Source organism: Lissotriton vulgaris, chromosome 1_1 (genome assembly GCF_964263255.1).
Source record: "Lissotriton vulgaris chromosome 1_1, aLisVul1.2, whole genome shotgun sequence".
Taxonomy (NCBI): domain Eukaryota; kingdom Metazoa; phylum Chordata; class Amphibia; order Caudata; family Salamandridae; genus Lissotriton; species Lissotriton vulgaris.
Genome location: NC_141685.1, coordinates 1,334,476,666 through 1,334,501,125, shown reverse-complemented (window position 1 = coordinate 1,334,501,125; position 24,460 = coordinate 1,334,476,666). Strand labels below are relative to the sequence as shown.

General features: G+C 48.7%; 1 protein-coding gene across 1 annotated transcript in view; it reads left to right on the top strand.

Moving 5' to 3' along the window:
* The window catches only part of LOC147749122 (thiol S-methyltransferase TMT1A-like), an 88,092-nt gene extending 66,796 nt beyond the window's left edge, over positions 1-21,296 (top strand). The window contains exon 2 of the mRNA XM_086966378.1: positions 20,164-21,296. Within this exon, the coding sequence (XP_086822504.1) occupies positions 20,164-20,400 (237 nt within the window). The 3' untranslated portion in view covers positions 20,401-21,296. The remainder of the gene's footprint in view (positions 1-20,163) is intronic.
* Positions 21,297-24,460: the final 3,164 nt, after the last annotated feature.

Below are 24,460 nucleotides of genomic sequence, written 5' to 3'. Positions count from 1 at the left end.
AGCGGAGAAAAGCGCAAGCCTCCCCTCGAACCCTTCCCCATCGTCAGTAACCCCTTTGAGCGGGTCGGGATCGACATTGTGGGGCTGCTGGACCCACCAACCTCTCAAGGTCACCGCTTCATCCTCGTCCTCGTGGACCATGCCACCCGATGCCCCGAGGCCATTCCCCTACGCACCGTCACAGTCCCTGTGGTGGGCCGGGCGTTGATGGGAATCTTTTCCCATGCAGGTTTTCCCCGAGAGGTCGTGAGCGACCGCGGGACGAACTTTATCTCCAAATACATGACGTCCCTGTGGCAGCAATGTGGAGTATCCTATAAGTTCACCACTCCGTACCACCCCCAAGGAAATGGCCTAGTAGAGCGGTTTAACAGAACTCTAAAGGGGATGATCATGGGCCTAGAAGAGCCCCTCTGGCGTAAGTGTGACGTCCTGCTCCCCTGCCTCTTGTTCGCCTACCGGGAGGTCTCCCAGAAATCCTTGGGGTTCAGCTCGTTCGAGTTACTCTACGGACATCCCGTCCGGGGGCCCCTCAGCCTGGTCAAAGAAGGGTGGGAGACGGCACCCCGAGACCCCCCGCAAGATGTGTTTCGGTACATTTTGACCCTCCGAAACCAGACTCGGAAATTCAGAGAGCTCGCCGAGACCAACCTGGAGGCGAGCCAGGAAGAAATGAAGAGCTGGTACAACCAGAATGCCAGTCTGGTCGAGTTCCAGCCGGGCCAGCAGGTATGGGTCATGGCCCCAGTGAAACCTTGCGCCCTCCAAGATAAATGGACAGGGCCCTTCAAAGTCATAGAGCGGAAGAGCCAAGTCACGTACTTGGTGGACGTCCAGTACCCTCGGGACCCCCTTCGGGTCCTACACGTCAACCGCCTCAAACCTCACTTTGTGCGGATAGAGTTGAGTCTACTGCTGGCCACAGATGACGGGCGGAAGAGGAGAAGGAGCCTCTCCCTGACCTCCTGTGTACCAAGGAGAAGGATGGCTACGTGGAAGGAGTGAACATCTCTCCCTCCCTCACTCTCTAGCAACGCGAGGACTGCCGCCGGCTCTTGGGGCAGTTCTCCGACCTGTTTTCCCTTGTTCCCAAGGTCACCGACTGGTGTGTCCATGACGTGGACACCGGAGACAGCCCTCCGGTGTGACACAGAGCCTACCGAGTCCCCGATCGAGTCCGGTCCTGCATCCAGGCCGAGGTCTCAAAGATGTTGGCATTGGGGGTGGTCGAACCCTCAGACAGCCCCTGGGCCAGCCCAGTGGTGCTGGTCCCGAAAGCAGCGGCCCCTGGCGTCGCCCCAGAACTAAGGTTCTGCGTAGACTACCGGGGGCTCAATGAAGTCACCCGAGCCGACGCTCACCCCATTCCCCGCGCAGATGAGCTCATTGACCATCTCGGGTCTGCTCATTTCCTCAGCACCTTCGATTTGACCTGCGGATACTGGCAAAGTGCGCTCACAGAGGGAGCCAAGGAGCGGTCTGCCTTCTCCACCCCGGATGGGCACTATCGCTTTCGCGTGATGCCCTTCCGGATGAAAAACACCCCGGCCACCTTTCAACAACTGGTAAATAGAGTCCTGGCCGGGCTGGAAGAGTTCCGTGCCGCATATCTGGACGATATCGCGGTTTTCAGTTCAGAATGGAGCGAGCACCTACGACACCTCCGGAGAGTGTTGATGGCCCTGCGCCAGGCAGGCCTCACTGTGAAAGCCAGCAAGTGCCAGATCGGGCAAGAATCGGTGGTCTACCTGGCGCACCAGGTCGGAAGCGGGCATGTCGCCCCTCTGCAGCCTAAGATCGACGCCATCTTAGCCTGGGAACCACCCAAACAGAGGTCCGAGCCTTTCTGGGCCTCACCGGTTACTATCGGAGGTTCATCCGAGGGTACGGCAGCCTCATAGGTCCCCTCACAGAACTCACATCCAAAAAACAGCCCAAGAAGGTGCAGTGGACCCCTGCCTGCCAAGAGGCGTTCGACGCCCTGAAAACGGCTATGTGTTCTGCCCCTGTGCTCCAAGCCCCCGACTGCTCCAAAGAGTTTGTGGTGCAAACCGATGCTTCCGATCATGGCATTGGAGCAGTCCTCTCACAGATTAACGACAAAGACCTAGACCAGCCCGTAGCCTTCATCAGCCGAAGGTTACTACCCTGAGAGCAAAGATGGAGCACCATTGAACGCGAGGCCTTCGCTGTAGTCTGGGCCCTAAAGAAACTACGACCCTACCTGTTCGGAACCCATTTCAGAGTCCAAACCGACCATCGCCCCTTATGATGGCTCATGCAGATGCGAGGAGAAAACCCAAACTGCTACGATGGTCAATCTCCCTACAGTGGATGGATTTCACAGTAGAGCATCGCCCTGGTACTGACCACGCCAATGCTGACGGCCTCTCCAGATTCTTCCGCCTCAGTGAAGAGAACCCCCAAGAGGATGGGTAGTTCTCTCCGGCCTTCAGCTGGGGGGACACGTGTTAGACCCGGCCTCGTGGCGTGGTCATCCTGGACCCGTAGCGACACACCCTGACCCTTGCACCTCACTCGACCCAGGGGCACCCGGCCTAGCCAACCGCTCCCTCCATGACACACACACCCGACCCCGGTCTTCCCCGTTTGTACCCTCCCTCTTCCCGGCCCCATAAGGCCTGTGTACCCACTTCCCTGCACCTAAGATGGCTGCCCAGCCCCAGCGCGACCTAGGCCGAGAGGCGCCCCCCCGGCTGGAGGACAGCGCGCTCCCAGTGAATGAGAGAAGGAGGAGCAGTTGCTATCGCCCCTCCGGCCTCCCTGAGGGCTGGCTCCATGCCTGCTGTGTGTCTGGTACTCCTCCCGAACCTGACTTTAAAGGATCAAAGCTCCGCGTGGCAGGAAACCCCAACAAGCGACCCCCAGGTTCTAAGACCCCTGCCTGCGAGGACTCCGGACATCAAAGAGGAGTCGACGTATAACAAGGGGTGCTTTGGGACTATCGGGCAGATTCGATTCCGGAACGACAAGAGCCCTGCTGATGTGGTCGGGGCTCCCCTGGCAGAGAAGGACTTCTGCTCGACCCATCGGAGCCCTGCTGAGTGACTCGCGGCTCCCTTGAAACCTTGGAACACCTGAGCCCTGCTGAGTGACTCGCGGCTCCCCTGAAGATCGTAGGACCTCCGACATCTTGCTTGAGCCCTGCTGAGTGACTCGCGGCTCCCCTGAAGATCGTAAGACCTCCGAACGCTTGCTTGAGCCTTGCTGAGTGACTCGCGGATCCTAGGACTCCCTCGGTCCGGCTGGACCCCGAAGACTGCATCGCATCCCCCGGCTCAAGGATTGAGAGCTGCACGCCGGATACGCACCTGCATTGACCCTGATCCGCAAAGACTGTCCCGCTACCCCTATCCCTATCAAGACTCTCTGAGCCCTTGCTCTAATTGTATATACAAACCCTGCTGATCATAAAGATCTCCCGAATTTGCCAGATAAAGATCCGTTCTTAAGAACCTACCGTGTGGTGTCTCCTTGTCGAGTGGTGCTTGTGCAGCGCGTGTGATCCTAGATACGCGACTCTTCCCCTGAGGAGTCTCCCACCGGTGCTCGGCTATATTACTAAGGAGGAGGGTCCCAGGGTGGTCAGGTACACTCCCTGCCTCCCCTGAGGTCGCCTTCTAACAGCGCCGGACCTGCAAAGCGGCATAATGCCCAAGCGCTACCTTGCCCTGGACCTCTGACAGACTTCTGCTGCCAGACTGTGCCCCTGCGCTGCGGGCCTAACGCGCTGAGCTACTGGAGTGCTGTATAGCCTCTAAGCGCTTTGCATGCCAGGAGAATAGTGGTCGCCTACCCCGCTTTATGAAGATTTTGCTGAGCGGGTGCCCACCCTGCGTAATGGCGGCACAGTGGCTTATTTAAATTAGGCGGGAGCCTACTCGTGCTTTGCCCACATGATCGTCACCGACGCTGCCCGGGTACCTGAGAGGAAGCGCTGTGCGACCCCCGATCACCACCGCAACCAGGAGACGTGGGAGAAGCTGCGTGGACTTTGCAGCGCTGGATGAAGAGGAGGCACCACTGCGAACCGCCACCGCGGTCCCCCGAAGCCTGGGACGGCCGCCGTGGTAAAGGATAGGCCGCAGAAGGCCCGGAGCACTCCGCAGGGTGACGTCATCAGCTGCGTCTGGTGGTAGGCACGGCCCCATTGGATCCTGCGGCCACGCCCTCCTGAAGCCGCCACCTTATTCGTTCCTGTGCCAGGCCCCAGGGGAGCTGTGCCGCCATTGGCGGAGGCTGTCGCGCCCCGTGCGAGCCGCACACGGATTGGCTATGGGGCCCGAAGCGAAGCCAGTGGCGACATTGCGGGGCTCCCGTAGTGACAAGGGAGTCCCGGGAATGCTGAGAGACCGGAGCAGGAGCCCACCCCGCCGGTCAGAGCCTCGCAGTGCCCGCAGCTGCCGAGTGAGGGAGAGGGGGCGTCGAGGCACGGTGTCCAGTGCCACATGGAAGTCCCCGAGGACCCGCTTGGGAAGACAAAGGGGAGCCCGGTGAGTGGGGTTCAGCTGTGTGGGGAACTTCCTGCGGCCTTTGAGGAGCTGGGGGTGGAGAGGGCAACGGTGCAAACTGTTGGTGCTCGCCCCCCCCCCCCCTTTCGCCTGTGTGACTTCCCAGCTGCCCCGACTGGCAGTGGGCAGCTGCAACAATGATTGAAGCCCCTGTGGGGCCTCACCACGGATAGGGCCACAGTGCCCCGGGGGCTACACAGTGACGCCACAGTGGCGGGTCACTGCAGCGACTGACGCATTTTTGACCGCGGCCCAGAAGAAGGACTACAACGTTCCGGGTTGTTTTGAGGGCTCCTACGTGGCTGCGCTGACAGGAGTTAACACCACTGCCCCGCTGAACGGTGGGCAGTGGTAACGGTTGTGGTGAGAGACTGATCTGCCCCATGCCCAAAGAACTCTGCCTGTGGTGTCCTGATGTTATGCCCACATGTTAGGCTTCATGACCCCGCTAGTGCCTCTACATTAACGCCCCATGTTCATGTGATAGTGGTAACTGCTGATGAGGGTTGGGCAGGTGATAATGTCATACCTATGCTAATATGCTTATGCCAGTACCTTTCTAGGCCTAGTTGGATGCTTTCTGTTGAGGGTATATTTATTGCTGTGCCCAGGTTTGTGCCTAATGTTAATTATGACTTATGCTAATGCTCCTGAGGCCTACTGGTTTTAGCCTACTATGTTTGGGCTCCAGGCTAATGTTATGCCCACTGTTGATGGATTCCTGCCTAAGGTTCTATGCCATTCTTATGCGCACTGTTTTTCCTGCCTCATGATTTAGGTCTGCGGCATGTCTATGCCTGATGTTAATGCTCAATGCCTAATATTCTTTTTGCAGGGGATGCTGATGCCATGCATAATGTGCTTTTACGCCTAAGGTTAATGCTTTATGTTTTTAGTACATCCCTAGAACTGATGGACTTACCTTTTTCTTCCTTTTCCTTTGCCCTGCACATAATCCCCATCGTAAATATTGCCCTGGCGCCAGTTGGCGCAGTTTAGTGATAATTGTGATTACCTGTGTAGGTTTGGTACAATACAAAAGTTATTCTTTCCATCTAATCTGGTGCGGTCTCTGTTTGTGGTGTGCCTTGTGTGTCGTCTGTGTGTACTGCGTGGATGCTTCACACATGTCCTCAGGAGTTTGGCCTGCCGGCTCTGCACCATGCTACCCCATTTCTAACAGCGAGTATAAGTTATGCCAAAAACACTGAACCCATAAGATGGCAAACTCAGTTGAAGGCATTCTCCAACTGCTACGAGCGGGCCTTCTTGTATTAGATAGAAATATCGCAACAGATAAGCTGCTGTCTTGGGGATTACTGTACAATCATAAACGTGTAAGGTTAGTCGAACACTTCACTATTCTAAACTTAAATCTGTTGAAAGATTTATGGCTCAATCTGGAATGGCCTGCTGGTGTGCAAATTACTTTTTGCTTCCATAACAGGATTCTGACTCATGCACTCACAGCACACTGCAGGTTTTTGCTTGTGCAATTATTGTCATGTAAAGTCGACAAAAAGAGTGTGGGCAATTAAGAAACAGTATAATATGAAAACATGAATTAAGTACAACTTTGTTTTTGGATGCCAGCGTCTATGCTGTTAACCCTCTGTGACAAATCCATCCACATGTGGGTTTATTTTGTTTAGAATAGCTTAGGTCATCGGGAAAAAGAAGCACAAGTGTGACTTGATTTCTTTACAATTTAAAAATCTACAGACTGGAGGGTGTTTTCTTTTTTTGCTTTGACACTCTCGAGAGAACTTAGTTCCAAATGAACTTGCTCGATTCTCCTGGGGGGGCTAAGGACCCCATCTTATTTTTCATAAGCTACTAGTTTGTTTTTGATTAATTTTGTAGCACGCGCTGCAGCAACAAAGACAGGTAAGACACCCTCGAGTGAAACATAAGAGTCAGGAGGGAGAAAAACACCTGTTACCATTAATTGTATCTCTGTTTACGTTTGTGCGAAGTTGCCTGCTCGTGTCTGATCTTTATTATTTTATTCCACTTGTCACTCTGTCTTGAACCTGGGAATTATGGAAGCTGTTCCAGGGGCCAGTGCAATCAAGGCTGTTTAGTACAAGACAACTATACCTGGGTTAGCAGAGAGCTCTTCACAATCCTGGACATCTGCCCACTTCTCCTGCTGCACTACTGATAGCGACATTCCTGAGGCCGGCATATTTTATGAGGCACCAACCACCATAACTGACGAACAGCCCATCTTGTGAATATATTTTTGGTCTGTCCAACTAAAACAAACCTATATGATCACCTGACATCCAAAGTATGCAAAGTCCACTCTGCATGCAAGGACACGGGGAGGGAAAAGAAAGCAGTACAAACTCCTGATTCATATGGAAATTTGTCAATGCATATGGAAAGGATGGAGGATAGTGTTAGGAAGCATAGCTGGAGGCTTGGCTTGCCATTTAAGATACTGCGAGCATGGGGGAGCGATACTCCAAACCTGCTCGTGTTGAGCCCATCTCAGGGAAGGAAAAACGGGTAGTTCTTGCCAGCCGCGGTGCGTCCATTGGGGCGTAGGGGCGTAGCCCCACCAGCCACCATGGACCCGCATCGCGGCCGCCGGCCGCAATCCTAGTATCACTATCTTCTAAATAAAATACAGCCGCCGGCAGGGGGGGGTGGCCTGCTGCAGCTTGAGTGACAGTCCACACTCAGGCTGCAGCAGACCGTAGTGCGCAGTGACAGTCCCGCTGGGGAACTTACAGTGCGCATGCTTGGGAAAGTTGGCAACTTTCTCAAGCATGCGCACTGTAAGTTCCCCAGCGGGACCCAGGGGTGCTTGTTTGCTGCCACAGCCTGGGTTTCCAAAGGGCGACAGGGCGAGCAGCAAATGTGCCCCCCTAGCCAATCCTGGCTTCATGCAGCGCCAGGATTGGCTGGTCCACCGCGCAGCATCCATCATTGGATGCCGCGCGTGGTGGAGGGGGACATCCTGTCAAGGAAGAGCTCTGCCTCTGGCGCGGTCGGCGTCTCTTTCGTGTGCTCCAGACGCGTGGTATAAACAGGTAAGTTGTTCAGAAATACTAACCCAAGTGAACTCACCACGGTTTAGATTTATATTGTTTCTGCCCCTACTAAATGTAAACATCAACTCTATATTTGCCATTTGATCACTTTTAAAGCAGGGACGAGGGTTGGAAATAGCGGCCATGCCGCATGTGTATCGCCCAGCGCTAATCGCAAGTGTTAACCCCTGCTCAAATGGTGGACGAGGGGCCAACACGTGACAGGAAAGAAGAGTGCGCGAGTCTCAAGGGGAGGTGATCGGAAGAGAGGATGTGACAGTGACGGCCCTGAAAGTGACAGCCAGGCATTTAACGGAGATCTAAACAGGGTCATGGAATAGAAAGGGATGGACCCGAAAGTATCCAGAGATGGTGCGAGGAGAAGAGGACTCTCGACAGATCAGAGCGAAACAGAAAGAATGAGCCACGCTCAGAGGGGAGACGGCAAGACAGGTCCACAGCGATCCCTGTGAGCCCCCCTCCTGCAGAAATGTGCGTGGGTGCGACCCTCAAGTGGCATGCGTGGGCATCCGCGCAGCCGTCGCGGTGATCTGCCTTTCCTTTTTGTCTCACAAGTTTTGACCGCCGGATCAAAACTTATCGGGTCAAAGCGCCTGTTGCAATGCCCTAACCTTGAGAAGGCATCGAGATAACTCGTCGGATTAACCCACCTGCTGCAAAGATCTGTGTGACTGTTGTGTCATAGATCAGATACCTTTTAGGGTAGCTCATGTGGTTGTCGCACCTGCTGGGGATCTCTTTCGATCTCCTGCAGAGCACAGCATGGTGGATCGGTGGCACAGCACGTTCTGCAGAGATAGATCCGCGTGCAGGACGCACTGCCACGATTGACGGAGTCTAAGAAAGCCAGCCGAGCGGGTTGGAGTTCCTGTTGCCATTGCCTGCGTGTAGGCTTCAGGCCAGGGGTTCAGATCCCAGCAAGTTGGTTCAGAAGGTTAGCATAGGTGTAGGTAATTATGGGTAAGATCATCAGGTGAAAGGTTACGATCCAGTAAGACAGCTCGGTCTGTTAAAGGTCCTTTCGTATTGATCTGGGTCTAGCCTCAGTGTCTCACGTGGGGGTTGCAGATTGCTAGCTGAGCAGGTTAATGAGCCTGCTGTAGAGACCTCCATATAACTTCCAGGCTCCTGAGAAGCCTCGGCTGGTAGTGCCTTTTCTCAGACGAGTGCCTCGGTCGTAGAACTACAAATTGATGCTTGGGATTACCACATATCTAAGTGCTTGCAATATTGAAAGATAATGAAAAGGGAAGTAAGTATGTAAAGTGGTAAATGTGTTATTGGAAACCGAAAGCCGGTCTCCTCTACCCACAAATCAGTAAGCCCTCTCCACACCAACTCACACACTGGTTTTCTGACAGTCACTCTTTTTATGAATTAGTGTTTTCTAGTCATGACTATGAAAGAGGGGCGAGGAAAAGAGGGGCAAGGAGTGGAGTTCCAATGAAAAGGGAGCACAGACTGACGGATTACAGCTAACAATGCTTTTTAACAGCCAGATAGCGAGCCTACACTTTGTCTGCAGGATGATTTCAACTACACAATGTCGTGCTCACTGCACTGCGTCTGCCCTCAGCTGCAGCCCCAGCATGCACTGCTCCACTCGCTGCACTCTCTCACCCAGCATCTCATCACTACCTTTGCCCTAACATCGTCACACTGGATTTACCCATACACACTACCCTTGAACCCAAAACACCCTTGCTCCAACCTAATAGCATTGCGTCTTCACCAGTTCATTCACTTACCTATTTATTCATCAGCCCATCCATGCATTTACTCGCACAGTTATCTGTGCATCCATGGGCTACGTTGTCCATCCATGCACTGGATCACCCATCCCTTTGCTGCTCCTGCCTCTTCCATTGCCCCTTCCTACACTGACACCCTTGTAGTTCTAGCTTTAATACCTCACTCCTTTTTGCCACTATTGCCTTGCCCCTCACATTGCTGTTGCCTCTCGCATTGCCGTTGCCAGCTACACACTGCCCTTCTTTTTAGGCTTTGAAGCACTTGCCCATTCATCTAGCCTTCCATTATGCACTCTCACACCTATTCAATCATTCATTCAATCACTGAAACATTCTTGTATCCACACACTCCACTGCCATCTTAGGCACGCAGTTAACGAAGAGGCACTTTCACTTCTAAGCCGGGTCTAATGGCGCTTTCGGGGTTTACGTTTACACTCTGACAGAGAAGAGTTGCATAGCTTTGCTTTGGAATGGGAATGTAAGGAATAGATGACAGGCACTGCTGGAGATGAACCCCTTCCAATGGTGGGAATTAATCCCTATCCACAGTGGAAATTGAGAAGGGGACATCCTCAAAATGTAATAGGAGCATAGGACAGGAGGTTTCTCCTTGTCAAAAAGAAAAGTATTTTAAAGTATAAATGTGTATTTCTAAGCAGTTAGAGCTGCATAGTGAAAGGTACGCCTTGTACATGTATACGTTTAAATGCTTATGCATGCGAGCACCTCTGAAAAGCTGCAATTGCAGCTTTTCTGAAGTACGGCTGGGATTTAACACAGCCCTGCACTACTTGTGCTGCATGTCAAGACTGGAGGTAAACGGCAAAGAACCCCAAACCACGCAACCGGCCTGCCGCCTCACTGCCCACTGAAGGGACCCACCGGCCGTGCTCCTGCCCTGCTGGCACCTCCCTGCTCCAGAGTGTGGGTGAGGCAGGGCTCTGTCACCGGACAGCTGGCACTGGAAGCAGGACTCAGGCTGTCCAACGGCCAGACACCTGGGGTCCCCTCCAACACCACTGCGCTGTTACCCAGTGAAGTATTCTAGGTCACAGCACTGCACACAGGCACATCCCTGCTGCTCAGAAGACACTCTGCACCTCAGCAAAGGGAAACATCTGGAGAGCAGGTGAGGACAGGTGTGTGCAGCCAGAGTAAAGTGACAGCAACCACACAGAGAGAGAGATAGAGAGAGATGACCACCATGCCACCCACGCAGGGACCTGAAGTGCTTGGTTTGTTCTCTCCATCTCCCTGCAGCCCACCCACACATGGACCTGAAGTGCTTGGTTTGTTCTCTCCATCTCCGTGCAGCCCACCCACGCATGGACCTGAAGTGCTTGCTTTGTTCTCTCCATCTCCCAATAGTTGTACCTTTGCAAATATAGTTGCCATTTCAACAGAAAATGTACTTTCTGTAAATAACAGTGCGCTACCTCTCAAGCACTCCAAAATGCACTACCAGCTTCATACCACACTCAAAACATTCTCCTGCTGAACGGGCATGGCACATTTGTTTTTTTGTAGGACACTCGGATTTTTCAAAGTTCCTAGTGTGCGGACCGGGGTCATTAAAGCATAGGGGAGACGGGCACAGCATTGGTGGAGGCAGACAAGATGCTGGGACAGAAGGGGTTAACTTAAGGTTATAGATTGTGTGATATTGCACCTGGCGGATATAGAATGAGCGAGGGCACAGAGGGAGTGACGGGACAGGATGTCCTACCGACCTTGGAGCTGGGGAATCAGGTTTGGGTCTCGGCTTCGGCTCAACAACCTGTGATTCTGGGCAAATTACTTAATCTCCCCGTGTTTATCGAAAATGATGTGTATTGTGATTGGTGTTCATGTAAAGCGCTGCAATACCTTCTGGTCGAGTTCACACTATATAAAAACTGCAACAACAAAAAAAGCGGATGAAGGCTCGAAGATGGGGTTACAAGTACAAACCAAGTGGTATGCGCATGGGGGAGGGTGACGCAGTGGTAGACGGTGCACAGGGCATGGGTGCCATAGAGTGCAGGAGCGATTTACAAAAAGGGGGTGGTGATGAACAGAGTGTCTGAGTTAAACAGACAACTCTTACCCAGTCCAAAGATCAGGGCTTGATCCATCACCGTTATTTATCTCACTGCCCCATCCCAGCTCAGAACCTGGCTATATGCAAATCAGTCTGTCCCTGGCCCAGTGCATCATGGGAACAGGGCAGACTAAACTACCAAGCCAATTCTTCACCAGAAAGGAGACAAGCTACCGGGGACCGGTTTCTGGCATTTCAGCCTTCTTCGGCCCGGCTTGCTTGAATCCTGATGGAGCAGTGAGAAAGGGACTCATGTCTGAGTATACCCTGCCACACCTATAGTGGCCAAAAACGATTTACAAAAAGGGGGTGGTGATGAACAGAGTGTCTGAGTTAAACAGACAACTCTTACCCAGTCCAAAGATCAGGGCTTGATCCATCACCGTTATTTATCTCACTGCCCCATCCCAGCTCAGAACCTGGCTATATGCAAATCAGTCTGTCCCTGGCCCAGTGCATCATGGGAACAGGGCAGACTAAACTACCAAGCCAATTCTTCACCAGAAAGGAGACAAGCTACCGGGGACCGGTTTCTGGCATTTCAGCCTTCTTCGGCCCGGCTTGCTTGAATCCTGATGGAGCAGTGAGAAAGGGACTCATGTCTGAGTATACCCTGCCACACCTATAGCGGAACAGACTAATTTGCATACAGCCAGGTTCTGAAACTGGGATGGTGCAGTGAGCTAAAAAACGGTGTTGGATCTAGCCCTGATCTCTTGACTGGGTGAGAGTATTCTGTTTAATTCAGAGACTCTGTCCCTCACCACCCCTTGTTGTAAATATTTTTGTCCACCCTAAGCGTGGAAGGGTATGCTCAGATGTGAGTCCCTTGCTCATTGCACCATCAGGATTCAAGCAAGCCGGGCCGAAGAGGCTGAAATGCCAGAAACCGGTCCCCGGTAGCTTGTTTCCTTCCCAGTGTAAGAATTGGCTTTTGTAGTTTGGTTTGCCCTGTTCCCATCATGCACTGGGACAGGAACAGACTAATTTGCATACAGCCAGGTTCTGAAACTGGGATGGTGCAGTGAGCTAAAAAACGGTGTTGGATCTAGCCCTGATCTCTTGACTGGGTGAGAGTATTCTGTTTAATTCAGAGACTCTGTCCCTCACCACCCCTTGTTGTAAATATTTTTGTCCACCCTAAGCGTGGAAGGGTATGCTCAGATGTGAGTCCCTTGCTCATTGCACCATCAGGATTCAAGCAAGCCGGGCCGAAGAGGCTGAAATGCCAGAAACCGGTCCCCGGTAGCTTGTTTCCTTCCCAGTGTAAGAATTGGCTTTTGTAGTTTGGTTTGCCCTGTTCCCATCATGCACTGGGACAGGAACAGACTAATTTGCATACAGCCAGGTTCTGAAACTGGGATGGTGCAGTGAGCTAAAAAACGGTGTTGGATCTAGCCCTGATCTCTTGACTGGGTGAGAGTATTCTGTTTAATTCAGAGACTCTGTCCCTCACCACCCCTTGTTGTAAATATAGAGTGCAGGAGGGCAGAGAGTCCATCATAGCTCAGTGAAAGTGGGAAACGTCGCAGAGTGGGCGTTTTGTTTTGTTCTGCTTTAGAATATGCTGTAGAACCTTGCATGGTCATTCTGTGGTTATACTGAATAAGCAGCTACCTATGTTATGCCATATATTAATGTAATAACTGCACTTTCACAATTGCTTTATTAACCTTCCTGCTTTCTCAAATTTGCTTGAAAATTGACGATTTTTCTTATTTTTTTCCAAAATTTTCTTGGGGGGGTAACCCCCCCCCACACCCCTCATTTGGGGTTCGGGCTCGCTCGCTGCGCTCGCTCGCTACGGTGCTGTATACAAATCAATTTACTCACCACCGTTTGAAATGTCACCCACTGCCCCTTGTTCTTGCTGAGTGATGGCACTGTCTTCAAAGAGGCTCCGAAGGAGCAGAATACACAATATCTAATGGAGGCCCTTTGCAAAGGATTTTGGCATGAAGGAAACATTCTGCACTTATATTTTGAATTAGAATATATTTTAACGCACGAGTTAAAGGAAAATAACACGCACATGCACCAGACAGCAATAAAACATTATTATAGGATTGGACTCTGTCTCATAACGGAGGGTCGTTCTAGTAAAGCAAAATAGAAACAAAGCACTGATGCAAAGCCAGGCGTTGGGTAGGGGGGGCACTGATGCAAAACCAGGCGTGATGGAGGGGAGGCACTTATGCAAAAGAAGACGTGAGGTGGGCGGCACTGATGCAAAACCAGGAGTGGGGGGTACGTTGATGCAAAAACTAAGACGGTCATACAAAAATGCATATTAAGATGCTGCCTCGTGCAGTCGTTTGTTACTGTGTCTTGAAAAAAGACTGCTCATATGCTGGAGACATAAACTTATGAAACTCTACGCACCCAGAACAGCAGTCTGCAGCAAAAGGATGCTGTAAATAACATGCCCTCTTTTCCTTGCTAAAGGACAAACCACAACGCGGACAAGGGTTTGACATTGTACAGAAGAGCTCTGTGACCTCGACACTTGGAAAGCAGCACGAGACAGTAGTTGCGCAGTTAGTCACTCCTTTCTGAAAGCAGCACTAGGCTTGGCAGACAGATGAAATTGTAACAAGGTGCAGCTCGGAGGGGCTTTGTGGTGTTTTAAAGTGTGAGTTCCTGGTGCTCAATGCATGAAAGCGACTCTGCAAAGCGGACATATGGTTCTGTCCGGAAGGGCTGAGGCAGAATTAGAATTCAGCTCCCTGGCTTTGGCAGGAGGCACCGGCTGCTGCTTTGCATCTCTCTGGCAAACACTGCTCTGCCATCTCATTCTTGCTTAAACGAACTACAGCAATTCACCACGAACAGCACTACACACATCCATTTGAATTCATCACTACAGATGCACCTACCTTTGAAAGGTTCTCAGATGGTTTAAGATAATTTGGACTCAAAGCGATGAAAACAAGCATTTGCAAAGCCGAATGAAGAAAAAAAAAAGTGCTTACCAACTAATGAAGGAGACTGTGTAACGCCGCAAGTAAAAGATCCAGTCCTGATGGGTAATCCCAAAAAGGAGACAAGGCGGTAACAAGGCGGTACTAAGAAGCCTCATTATCAATTGGAAGCCAGCATTTACCATGGGCGATGACGCCAGCCAATGAAAAATATGGGCAGAGCTTCCACGGCACTGCCACATCTGTCCCTACTACAATATGCCTCGCAGAGCGAGCAGCACATGCGCTGCAATGCTGGGCTCGAACTAAAAAGAGTTAAGGGAGCAGGTAAAGTAAAAACGAGTTAGAAGGAGAGAGAATGGTTAAAGGGAGTCTACAGGGTAAAAAAGAGTTAGGAGAGAAGAGTTAAAGGGGGCTGCAAGGTAAAACAAGTTTAGAAGGAGAACGAGGAGCAACGAAACGGATGGGAACCTTCAGGGAGATCCGAGGACCTGCCTGGCAGAGCGAGCAGCAGTGGAGAACTGCCCTGCAGACCTGCTCAATGGGGTTACGCTGCGGCCTCCATTAAGTTGGTATCCCGGGAGGGGGCTGTGGCACTGGATGGGGTCAGTGGGACGCGGAAGGAAGACGGCAGGCGAGAAAGCTGGGAAGGAAAAAGAGGTTAGCCTGGAAGTAAAATGGGGTAAAGTTTAGAAGGGAAAAAGCAAGTTTCAAAGAGTAAATTGTTAAGGAGCCTGCAAAGTGAAAACGAGTTAGAAGGAGAGAGAATGGGTAAAGGGAGCCTGCAAAGTAAATAGGAGCCCTGCAAGGTAAAACGAGATTAGATGGAGAACAAGGAGCATAGAAACACATGGGAACCTTCAGGGAGATCCAAGGACCTGCCTGGCATAGCAAGCAGCCGGGGAGATCTGGCCCGGAGACCTAGGACCACACAAAGCAGACACCAGAAATGTTATTCTTTATCTTGATAACTAGGTACAAATGAATTAATGAATCACAATTGCTTTGCAACAATATTGGGTGTTTTGAACTCCTATGCTTTAGCTCTCCTTTTTACAGTTTTAAAATGTCCAGGTGGAAGGGGATTTGCCGATTTACGGATCATTGCTGCAATGTATAATTGTTTCAGTGCTGTGTACCATAATTCAAGGAGCCTCTTTAAAATAATATATATTTATAAACAGGTAAATACAACACCTAGTAACCTGTCTGAGAAGTTGGCCTGGTATATGATGTTCACTATTCTAGTGAACACCTTGCATCAGTCCAAACAACCATTATGGTGATGGTTGTAAAGTCAACCTTATAGACCAGCTATCCTAGGGGTAGCATGGACAGAGCAGTCTTAGGCTAAACTCAAGAGGGCATGTGAAGCCAGCTGTTTTACCATATGCTATCCCTTTAATACCAAATGAAAGGACACCACACAGGATATATATTCAAAATATATATGTATTTATTTCTAAACAAACCCCTGAACTCTTTATGAGCACAGAAGCACAAGCGCAAAACAAGGAACTTAATATACCATACAAAAGTTGTACAAATATGGATAGGCCGCGGTGGCCAGCTAAACCATATATTAAAATAGTGGTATAAGTACCACGTCACGAACAATGGTAAGGCCTAGGGACTTGGGAATCACTGAGGCTACACTGATCTAACAATGGTTAGGGAGCTGGAGGCCCACGGGATGCGTGTGCAGTGTCTAAAGGCACACGCGTTTGCACATTGAAGTCAATGGGTGCGTAAAAGTTACAAAGTTAAAGATTTAGGAGCCTTCCGACTGGAATAGAATTTAACCACTTGAAACTAGGACACTAGGGATGTAAACCTCTACAGGAGTACCGTAGTACTCACGTTACCTAACCCACAGGAACCGTAGTACTCGCGTTACCTAACCCACAGGAAGCGGGTGCACAGGTTCAAGAGTGTGTCGGGTTTCGTCGTGGAGATCTATGGAGCCTTGGAGTGAAGATGCTGCAGGCGGCCAGAAGAGAAGAGTCCGGGTGGATCCAAGGGTGGATCGAAGATGTAGAAGACCTGAAAGCAGAGGGGACAGAGTCTGGGTCACTAGCCAGTGACCAGGATGGAACCAGGTGATGTCGCGTTGCAATCAGGTGCTGATGGGAAGCTTGTCTCTGCAGCCACGTGGACCAGGAGTCATCGACGATGACTAGGATGGAGGCACGGACAGTCCCACGAAGGCTCTCGCTGTCGGCGGTGTCAGCTTCAAGATTGGAGGCAACAAGCCTTGGCAAAGGCAACCCACACAGGAAACGATGTTGGCTTCCTACTCAGACCAGCAAGGTCTGAGGTGCTGCTTCTTTTAAGGGAAGCCAGGGCCAGTCTGGAGCAACCAGACCAGCGGTGTAGTTCTTCGGATTTGTCGCCAAGATGGCCACTAGCCAATGGGCAAGTGATCGGGCAGAGGCGTCGAGCAGGAAAAGGCAAAAGGGCCCCACGCAGAACTCGTGGAGTGTGCAGGGCTGATCATCGGTGCAGATGCTGCTCGGGGCTGGGGCTTCTCAATCCCCAATGCACAGCTTCGAGGAGGCCTCGGGGGCTGCACAGTTAGCAGGTCGCAGACTTTTCAAGATGGCCGGTCCCACGTCTCTCGTCGCCTCCACGGGTCTCAGCTTTGCAGGGACTGTGGATCGGGCTGTTGGATGTCTGCGAATCCGGTTCTCGTCAGGCTCTGGGCTCGGGCTCCGGCAGTGTCTCAATCCTTTCAGCCCTCCCTGTCCCAATACACAAAGTCCTGTCTGGGGTGGTGCTAGCACCTCCCAAGACAGTAAACCTATTGTCCAAGCCTCCCTCGCTGGAAGGACTCCCAGCAGCAGGAGGTCAGACTTGTGTCTGTGGCAGCAGCATCCATTTTGTGATGCTGAGGCTCTGGTTAACTTTAACCGGGAATAGTAGGAACAACATGCTTTTCCCTCTAGAAGGGTGGAATGCTACCCCCGTCGCCAGAACTGGCGAGGGGTAGTATTCCAAATCGTATGACACCTTACTCGACATGTTTTGATAAAGCCAAACCATAGTTATCATGTAACCGCAAGGATTATAATGCACTTAAGAGTACATGGTATGGCAATATCCCAGAACAGCTAAAGGACATGGTTGCGAAAGCTGCAGACAGGCTCAGCTCCTGCTAGAGCACCATCTCACATAAAACCAAGCACTCTGCCTCCAGTATTGTTAAGGCCTGCCATACGAGTGACTTATAGGTGTACATGTGTCCAGATATAAGGTTAGATAAAGGTATACTATATCTAAGCAAGGGATGATTACGCCACCTTGCCCCAGCTGAGTGATCAGCCAGTTGTGTCAATTTAAAGGGGCACCCAGGGGTGGCAAAAGATATGCTGCAGCCCCTGGTAGGCCTTGGATGCACCTATGCCCTGGGTACCTATGGTACACTATACAGGGGCTCATAAGGTGATCCAGTATCCAATTGGTAATGCACCTAAAGTGCATTGTAGAGAATTTAGAGAGAGAACAGCTGGGCTGTGGGTCTGATTAGCAGGCCCACAGCCACCTAGAGTCGAAAACCAGTGAAGCAAAAAGCAAACAGTGGGGTGACCATAGGAAAGCAGACCCATCTCTCCTACACTGTCACTACAGCCATTGTGCAGTTACAAGTTTATTGACAGGTACATTTCGGAACTCCAACCGAGAGGCACACTAATAACATCTAAATCATGTTTTCTATTTAATGTAACTGAGGTTAGATATGCCCTCCAGCAGTACAGCAGCAGTAAGGCCTAGACCTTTGGGAACCCCTTTTAACTAATGTTTTTAATGTCATAACTGGTGCGGCGGCCACTTGATTCATAACAAAGGTGGAAAATCAGTGCCCAAAAATTACAGATCCATTCCTTATTGGATTGCACGGCTAAATTAATGGGTAGAATTTTACTAAACAGATTGGAAGAATTAGCCACTCAGAAAAATAGTATGATACCTGCACAACATGGGTTTACGAAAGGGAAAGGCACAATAGACCAATGCCTTAACCTAAGTATGCTTAATAACAAATATACCTTAGCTAAAAGGAGAACGGTCTATATGACCTTCATTGATCTATCGGCAGCTTTTGATTGTGTCTCCCATCGTCATCTATGGAGAATCATGGAAGAGATGGGCATCAATGAGGCCATAATCTCATTTATAATGCAGCTGTATACTCAGGCATCAGCATGTGTCCAATTTGGAAGCCAGGGAGAGGGCACTAGGTGCTTTGAGAATGATAGGGGGATCAGACAGGGATGTGTCTTTGCTCCTTTTTTATTTTCCATCTATGCGAATGGCGTGGAGGCAACCCTGCTAGATCTTCCCTTAGACGTCCCTGTGGTAAACCAGGTGCACATTCCCATACTCTTTTACACTAATGAAAAAGTGCTAATCGCCCGTACTGGCATGGCACTGCAGAAACTCATACTGGAGTATGTGAAATTTATGCAAAACTTGGATTTATAGGTGAAAGAGGCAAAATCTTTCGTCTTAGTGGCCGGCCATCGAGCAAAGAAACGACCTACTTTTTATATAGCTGACCGTAGAGTATAACACAGAGATACCTTCTCGTACTTAGGAGTATTGTTTAATAAAATTCCCTCTTGGACACATATGGTAGCTAATAGAAGCCTTCTCTTGGAAAAAAGCATTAACACCATTTTTTCTTTTATTAAAAAACTGGGTTCCAAACCATTGGATGTCATTAAAAAGATCTACAGGGCTAAAGCTACATCTGTTGCGGCATATGGTGCTGGAGTGTAGGGATGCACAAACTCAGACTCAGCCCAAACCACAGAGGACACCTATTTGAAAATTTAGTAGCCCTACATAGTAGTTCCTCTTTTAATTGCCATTGTGAGCTGGAAGCACCCTATATATCTGATCAGGTGCAGTGCGCCTAGCCCCAATCTTGTGTGGTATTCGATTTGGCAAAGGGAGTCAATTTATCTTACACAACATATTATGAAAGACTGTTTAACTCTTAATAATGCATATAAGATACCTTGGATCGCTTATGTCCCTAATACCTTCAATTTTTGGGGTTTACAACAGCTGTTTGAGACCTCAGCCACATGTATGACCATTTCAAAAAAACAAATTAAAAATCGTTTTTCAAGCAAAATGGAGACGGAATGATATAAAATCAATTGTACTAAATCTACGGTCTCCATCTATTTGAATGTACCCGCTATCTCCAGAGGGAGAGTCTCCTATATGTCATTTGTTACAAACCACCATCAACGCTTTGTATTATTACGGTTAAAACTAAACCTCATCACAAGGTTGCTGGGCTACCCTTCTGGCATTTATTCTCAGCAAGCCCTGCCTCCCTGTCTGTGCGATGGAGTATCTAGTCAATCAAACCTTCATATCTTTTTTCCTGTAAAATGTATGCAGTAAATCGTAAAACCTATATTTTTCCTATATCCTGAACTACAAAATCAGGCAATGCTGACCACGATTACATTTTTTACAGTGCCTTATGACCATTATGTCTGTTACTGTGTAGCAAACTTTTTATGCTTTTCACTAAAAGCAAGGAGATTACAACAGTAGTTAGGATCAATAGGTTTTAATTTAGTCCTGTTATTTGCTGTTTTCTCGATTTTTTAAATATATTTTTAAATATTTATTCAAGATATTTTATTACATGATGTTTTGTCTATATAAATTTGTACTTTTATGATTTATGTGTTTTGACTGACAGACAGGTGCTTTAATGTTGGAAATAAAAATCAGCAAGAGAAAAAATAAATATTGCAAAAGCATGTTCTGATACACAACTTTTCCTTCTAGGGTGGAGTATTCTATTTTCTGGAACATGTGGCGGCAGATAAATCTACATGGAGCTTCTTCTTTCAACATATTTACCACCCTACTTGGAAGACTGTGTGCTGTGGATGTCACCTCGTCAGAGAGACTTGGAAAGACATTGAGAAGGCAAATTTCTCTAAAGTGAATCTACAGCACATATGGGCGCCCATGGACTGGAATCCTGCGCGAGCTCACATTATGGGATATGCCGTGAAATAGTGGTACCCTACTGTAGTAACGAAAAATTTACTGGAGTTGTCTTGTTTTTCTTTTCTAATTACTTGATACTGAGTTTTCAGAAATATGGGATATAGTTTGCCAATTAAGTTATAATGAGGTACCTCGCATGGTATTACCTATGTGTCACCTTTCTGCTCAGGTTGAAAATCGGGTCGGACTGGGACAGAAAAGAGTCACTGGCACCAAAATAAAAGCAGCCTTCATTTGTGAATTAGAGAGCTAAATCATGGGCCATTTTGCAAACTGTGTACATTTTGAACTAGTTAAGACAGGTTCTATTGGAGTTTTGCAAAATATCGAAGTGCATGCATTTAAACATGCTATAGGCAACGTTTGTGGTAGTATCAAGAAAATCATCTGATAAATACCGGCCCAGTAGACCATTAAACAGGCCCACAAACAGCCATAGAAATGGCGCACACGCTGACCGGTCAGACCAGCCCTTCGAGCACTACCCGATTGTCTTATAGGGCAGTCCAACCCTGCTTGAAAGACTGGCTGTTACCAACCGCACCGCAAGAATTTAGAGAACTCTTTAAGTACTATAGAAGAAACACGTGTACCTTTCTAGCTCTCTTCGAGAACGTAACGCAGGTGTCTTTCTGAAGCAAAACGAGAAGCGTTTTTGATATGCAATGTTCTCTTTGTAAAAAATAAAACGTTAAAAAAAACAAGGAGCATAGACTGTATGTGAAAATACCTGTAAGGACGTCACATGAAACATAATTAAAAAGAATAACGAATATAAGATCCGTTACCACCTTATCATGTACTATAGCTGCTATGTTATTCATTGTCTAATATGGGGCAGTGTCTTTGTAGCTTAAATAAATCAAGTCAAATAAAAATCAATTAATCTTATGCTACCATTCTCAAAAAACAGCTGTTTGCTCATGTTTCTTTGTATATTTTCGTTTACTTACTAAAGAAGGTATATCTCGTTTAATATAGCAAAACCCCCAAATCATTTGAACTAAGGCCATCTTGGTGCAGGTGGCTATTTACCTTCTGTGCCAGGGGAGTCGCTTTACACCATGATGAATGGACCTTCGCCTCTAAACCACACCAAGCACTGGTCCAGTCTCATATGGACTGGGTTAGCCATGCTGGAGCTCTGAAACAATCATGCACTTAATTACCAGATATGGATATGTATGAAATGCATTATGGGAAATCCACGAGATTAAGGAGTGTCCCGCCAAAGATACTTAATCAAATTGCTGTTTTAGCAAGACCTGATAGGGATAAATAGATGCGTGATACATGAAGGGAACAAGTTCAATGTGCTTTGCAAAGAAACGAGTCAAAAGAATCCAAAACAATCAGTATCTGGGTCGTTGTAATTGTTCTCTTGTGTTTTATAGAGGTGCATTTCTGTGTGACAGGCATCTCTGCAAAGTGGCAGACAGATTTTGCAAATACTCAGACCGGTTTTATGTCCTCTTGGCTTTTGTGGAGGGCTGGATGTACCGTCTGTGCCAACCATGGGTTGTCAGTTTGAGATCTCAGCAGACGCTACTGGAATTTAAATGTATAAAAGTATGTTTAAGCCAAACTTTTAGTCTTTCAGCAACTACTTAAAACAATAGTTGATCCAAACTGCATCACTACATTCACAATTGTTATTCACCTTTAGGTCTCTGCTTGGGATTTGTTACCTTTGTACCTCAAACTCTTTCTCTATTTGAATTTAGTCTTTTCCAACATGTACTCTATCTTTGGAACCCATTAGCCAATTAGACAAGTATTGGCGAATGCCAACAGGTCTGGCTTGAAAGGAATATTTACTAATGTGAAGCATTACAAATAAACAGCTGGGGAATGAATATGTACTTCTCCAGTATTAGGGGTGTCTTTCATAGATTCACATGCTTGAATATTCCCCGTTGTCGAAGTGGGAGTCCCACAGTAAATAAAATAGCAATAATGCTAAATATATATAAATATATTACCTACTGGCGGTCGCCAGTAGGTAGTTATAGTTAGGATTATTTTGAATAGGGAATTCGCAACATTCTATTGTGAATAACTTTGGCACCGGTTGGGGAATCTGCCTGAAAATTACCTCAAATTTGCCTGGCGGCGCTCCGGTCCTTCCCTGGAAGTTTGGGGGGGATTCGTCAAGCGGGGGCCGAGAAAAAAGGGGGGCCCCAAAACGTGTTTTCCCCATGTTAATTTTCATAGGACGGTCGACCTCACTTTTAGCCCGAACGGCTGAATGGATTTCCACCAAACTTGGCAAAATTGTAGGGACTGGTAGCCCGATGTGCCTTTGCTATGTCTCAAGATATGTGCTCCAGTGGATTTTGAGTAATTTAGGTTAAAAAAAATATATATAACTATAAGCGCGCTCCGGTACGCGCACCGGGGCGCGAACCAGCGCGCTACGCGAGTTCGCGCGCGGAAACCTGATTGGCTCTCGGGTGTCTGTTAACATTCCAAACAGTCCGGAGCGGCCGCCATCTTGTGTCTCGGTAGGATGGAGACACAAGAGGTGGCAAAAACAAAGGGGGAAATGACCAAAAGGGGGCAGAGTAGACCCCCCCTGACCCCCTAGGTTTGATGTGCGGGCCATAAAAGGGCCCCGCGAGGCAAAAAAAACAACATTTTTTTTTTCGATTTGCGCGGGGGGAGCGCCCGGTACGCGCACCGGGGAGCGCACCGGGGAGCGTACCATGGGGGAAAAAGAATGACAGAGTTTTAAAAAAATGTAGCCTTTTTTTATAAATTGGAGGTAGTTCTAAAAAGAACTGTTTTTTTTCTTCTTTTTGTTGTTTTATATTTTTTTAATGTTTTTTTGAACATTTTGTACTTTTTTTGGCTTTTATGAACTATTTTATATTTTTTTGTTATTTTTATGCGGAGAAACAAAAAACAAGGAATTGAAAACGGCTCAACTGGAGCAAAAAAAAACAGGAAAAAATTATGGATTTTTGGGGCAATTGTGGTTGTCACCAGCACGGTTGATAAGCTTTATGCTTTGCTCACCATAGGTGATGGTTTTCCCACAAAAAATACAAGTGATCTTGTATTTCCCAAACTGGGGTTGAATGTTTGGGACCATCTCCCTTGTCTCTGGTCCCGTGGAGTGGGTTGCTTTCTTTTTGAGGTGCTGGGTGAAGATTGGGGAGGGTTGCTGGCCAGTTCTCTCACCTCTGCCGCAGCATAGTTGTTAGGGTGCTTGCGTTGCATATGGCGAATCATGGTGTGATTACCAAAACAATATTTTTTTGTTGGGTTCCACCTAGAAAGTTCACAGCCACAGATCAGACAAGTCACTTTTGCTGCATTGACTTTCTTCTGGCCTTTTGGGTATTTAAAAAACTCCCACACAATGTGCTCTCTTGGCTTGTAAGGGGGATTGTCTTCAGGAAGGAACGTCCTCTCCTCCTCCTCTTCCTCCTCCTCCTCCTCCTCTTCTTGACCACCAATGTGGTGTTGTGGTGGTCCTTGTGGTGGTGGTTGTGCAGATGCTCCTGCTGCTGCTGCTACTGTAGCCATTTCTCAATGAATGAAAACAGGTCTTCCTCACTCAAAGAACAAAGTGAGAATGAGGAAAAAAGGTGGGGGCTTTCATCATTAGGAAATGAAAACTGTCCTGAACCAATGAAAAGTGTTATTTTCAGGTCACATGACCAGGGCTTTCATCATTTGGAAACCAAAACTGTCCTGAACCAATAAAAAGTGTTATTTTTAGGTCACATGACCCGACACGCTTACGCTACGCGCCCCGGGGCGCGTCGCGTAAGCGCGTCGGATGGGTACGTAGCGCGATCGTATGCGCTCGAGTGCTTCCGGGTGCGCTTACGCCGTGCGTATCATGCAGACGCGGCTACGCGATACGTCACGATAATGTTTTCGTTCGCGGCAATAGCGCTAACGGGACGCTCACCGGTACGCGCCCTGGGGCGCGCCGCAAGACTGCGCTTACCGGTGCGCTCACCGGGAAGCGCACCGAGAGTGCTCCAGGACAAAAAAATAAAAAACATGAGCAATATACATAAAAAAAATAGTATTACATACATATACAATATAGGAT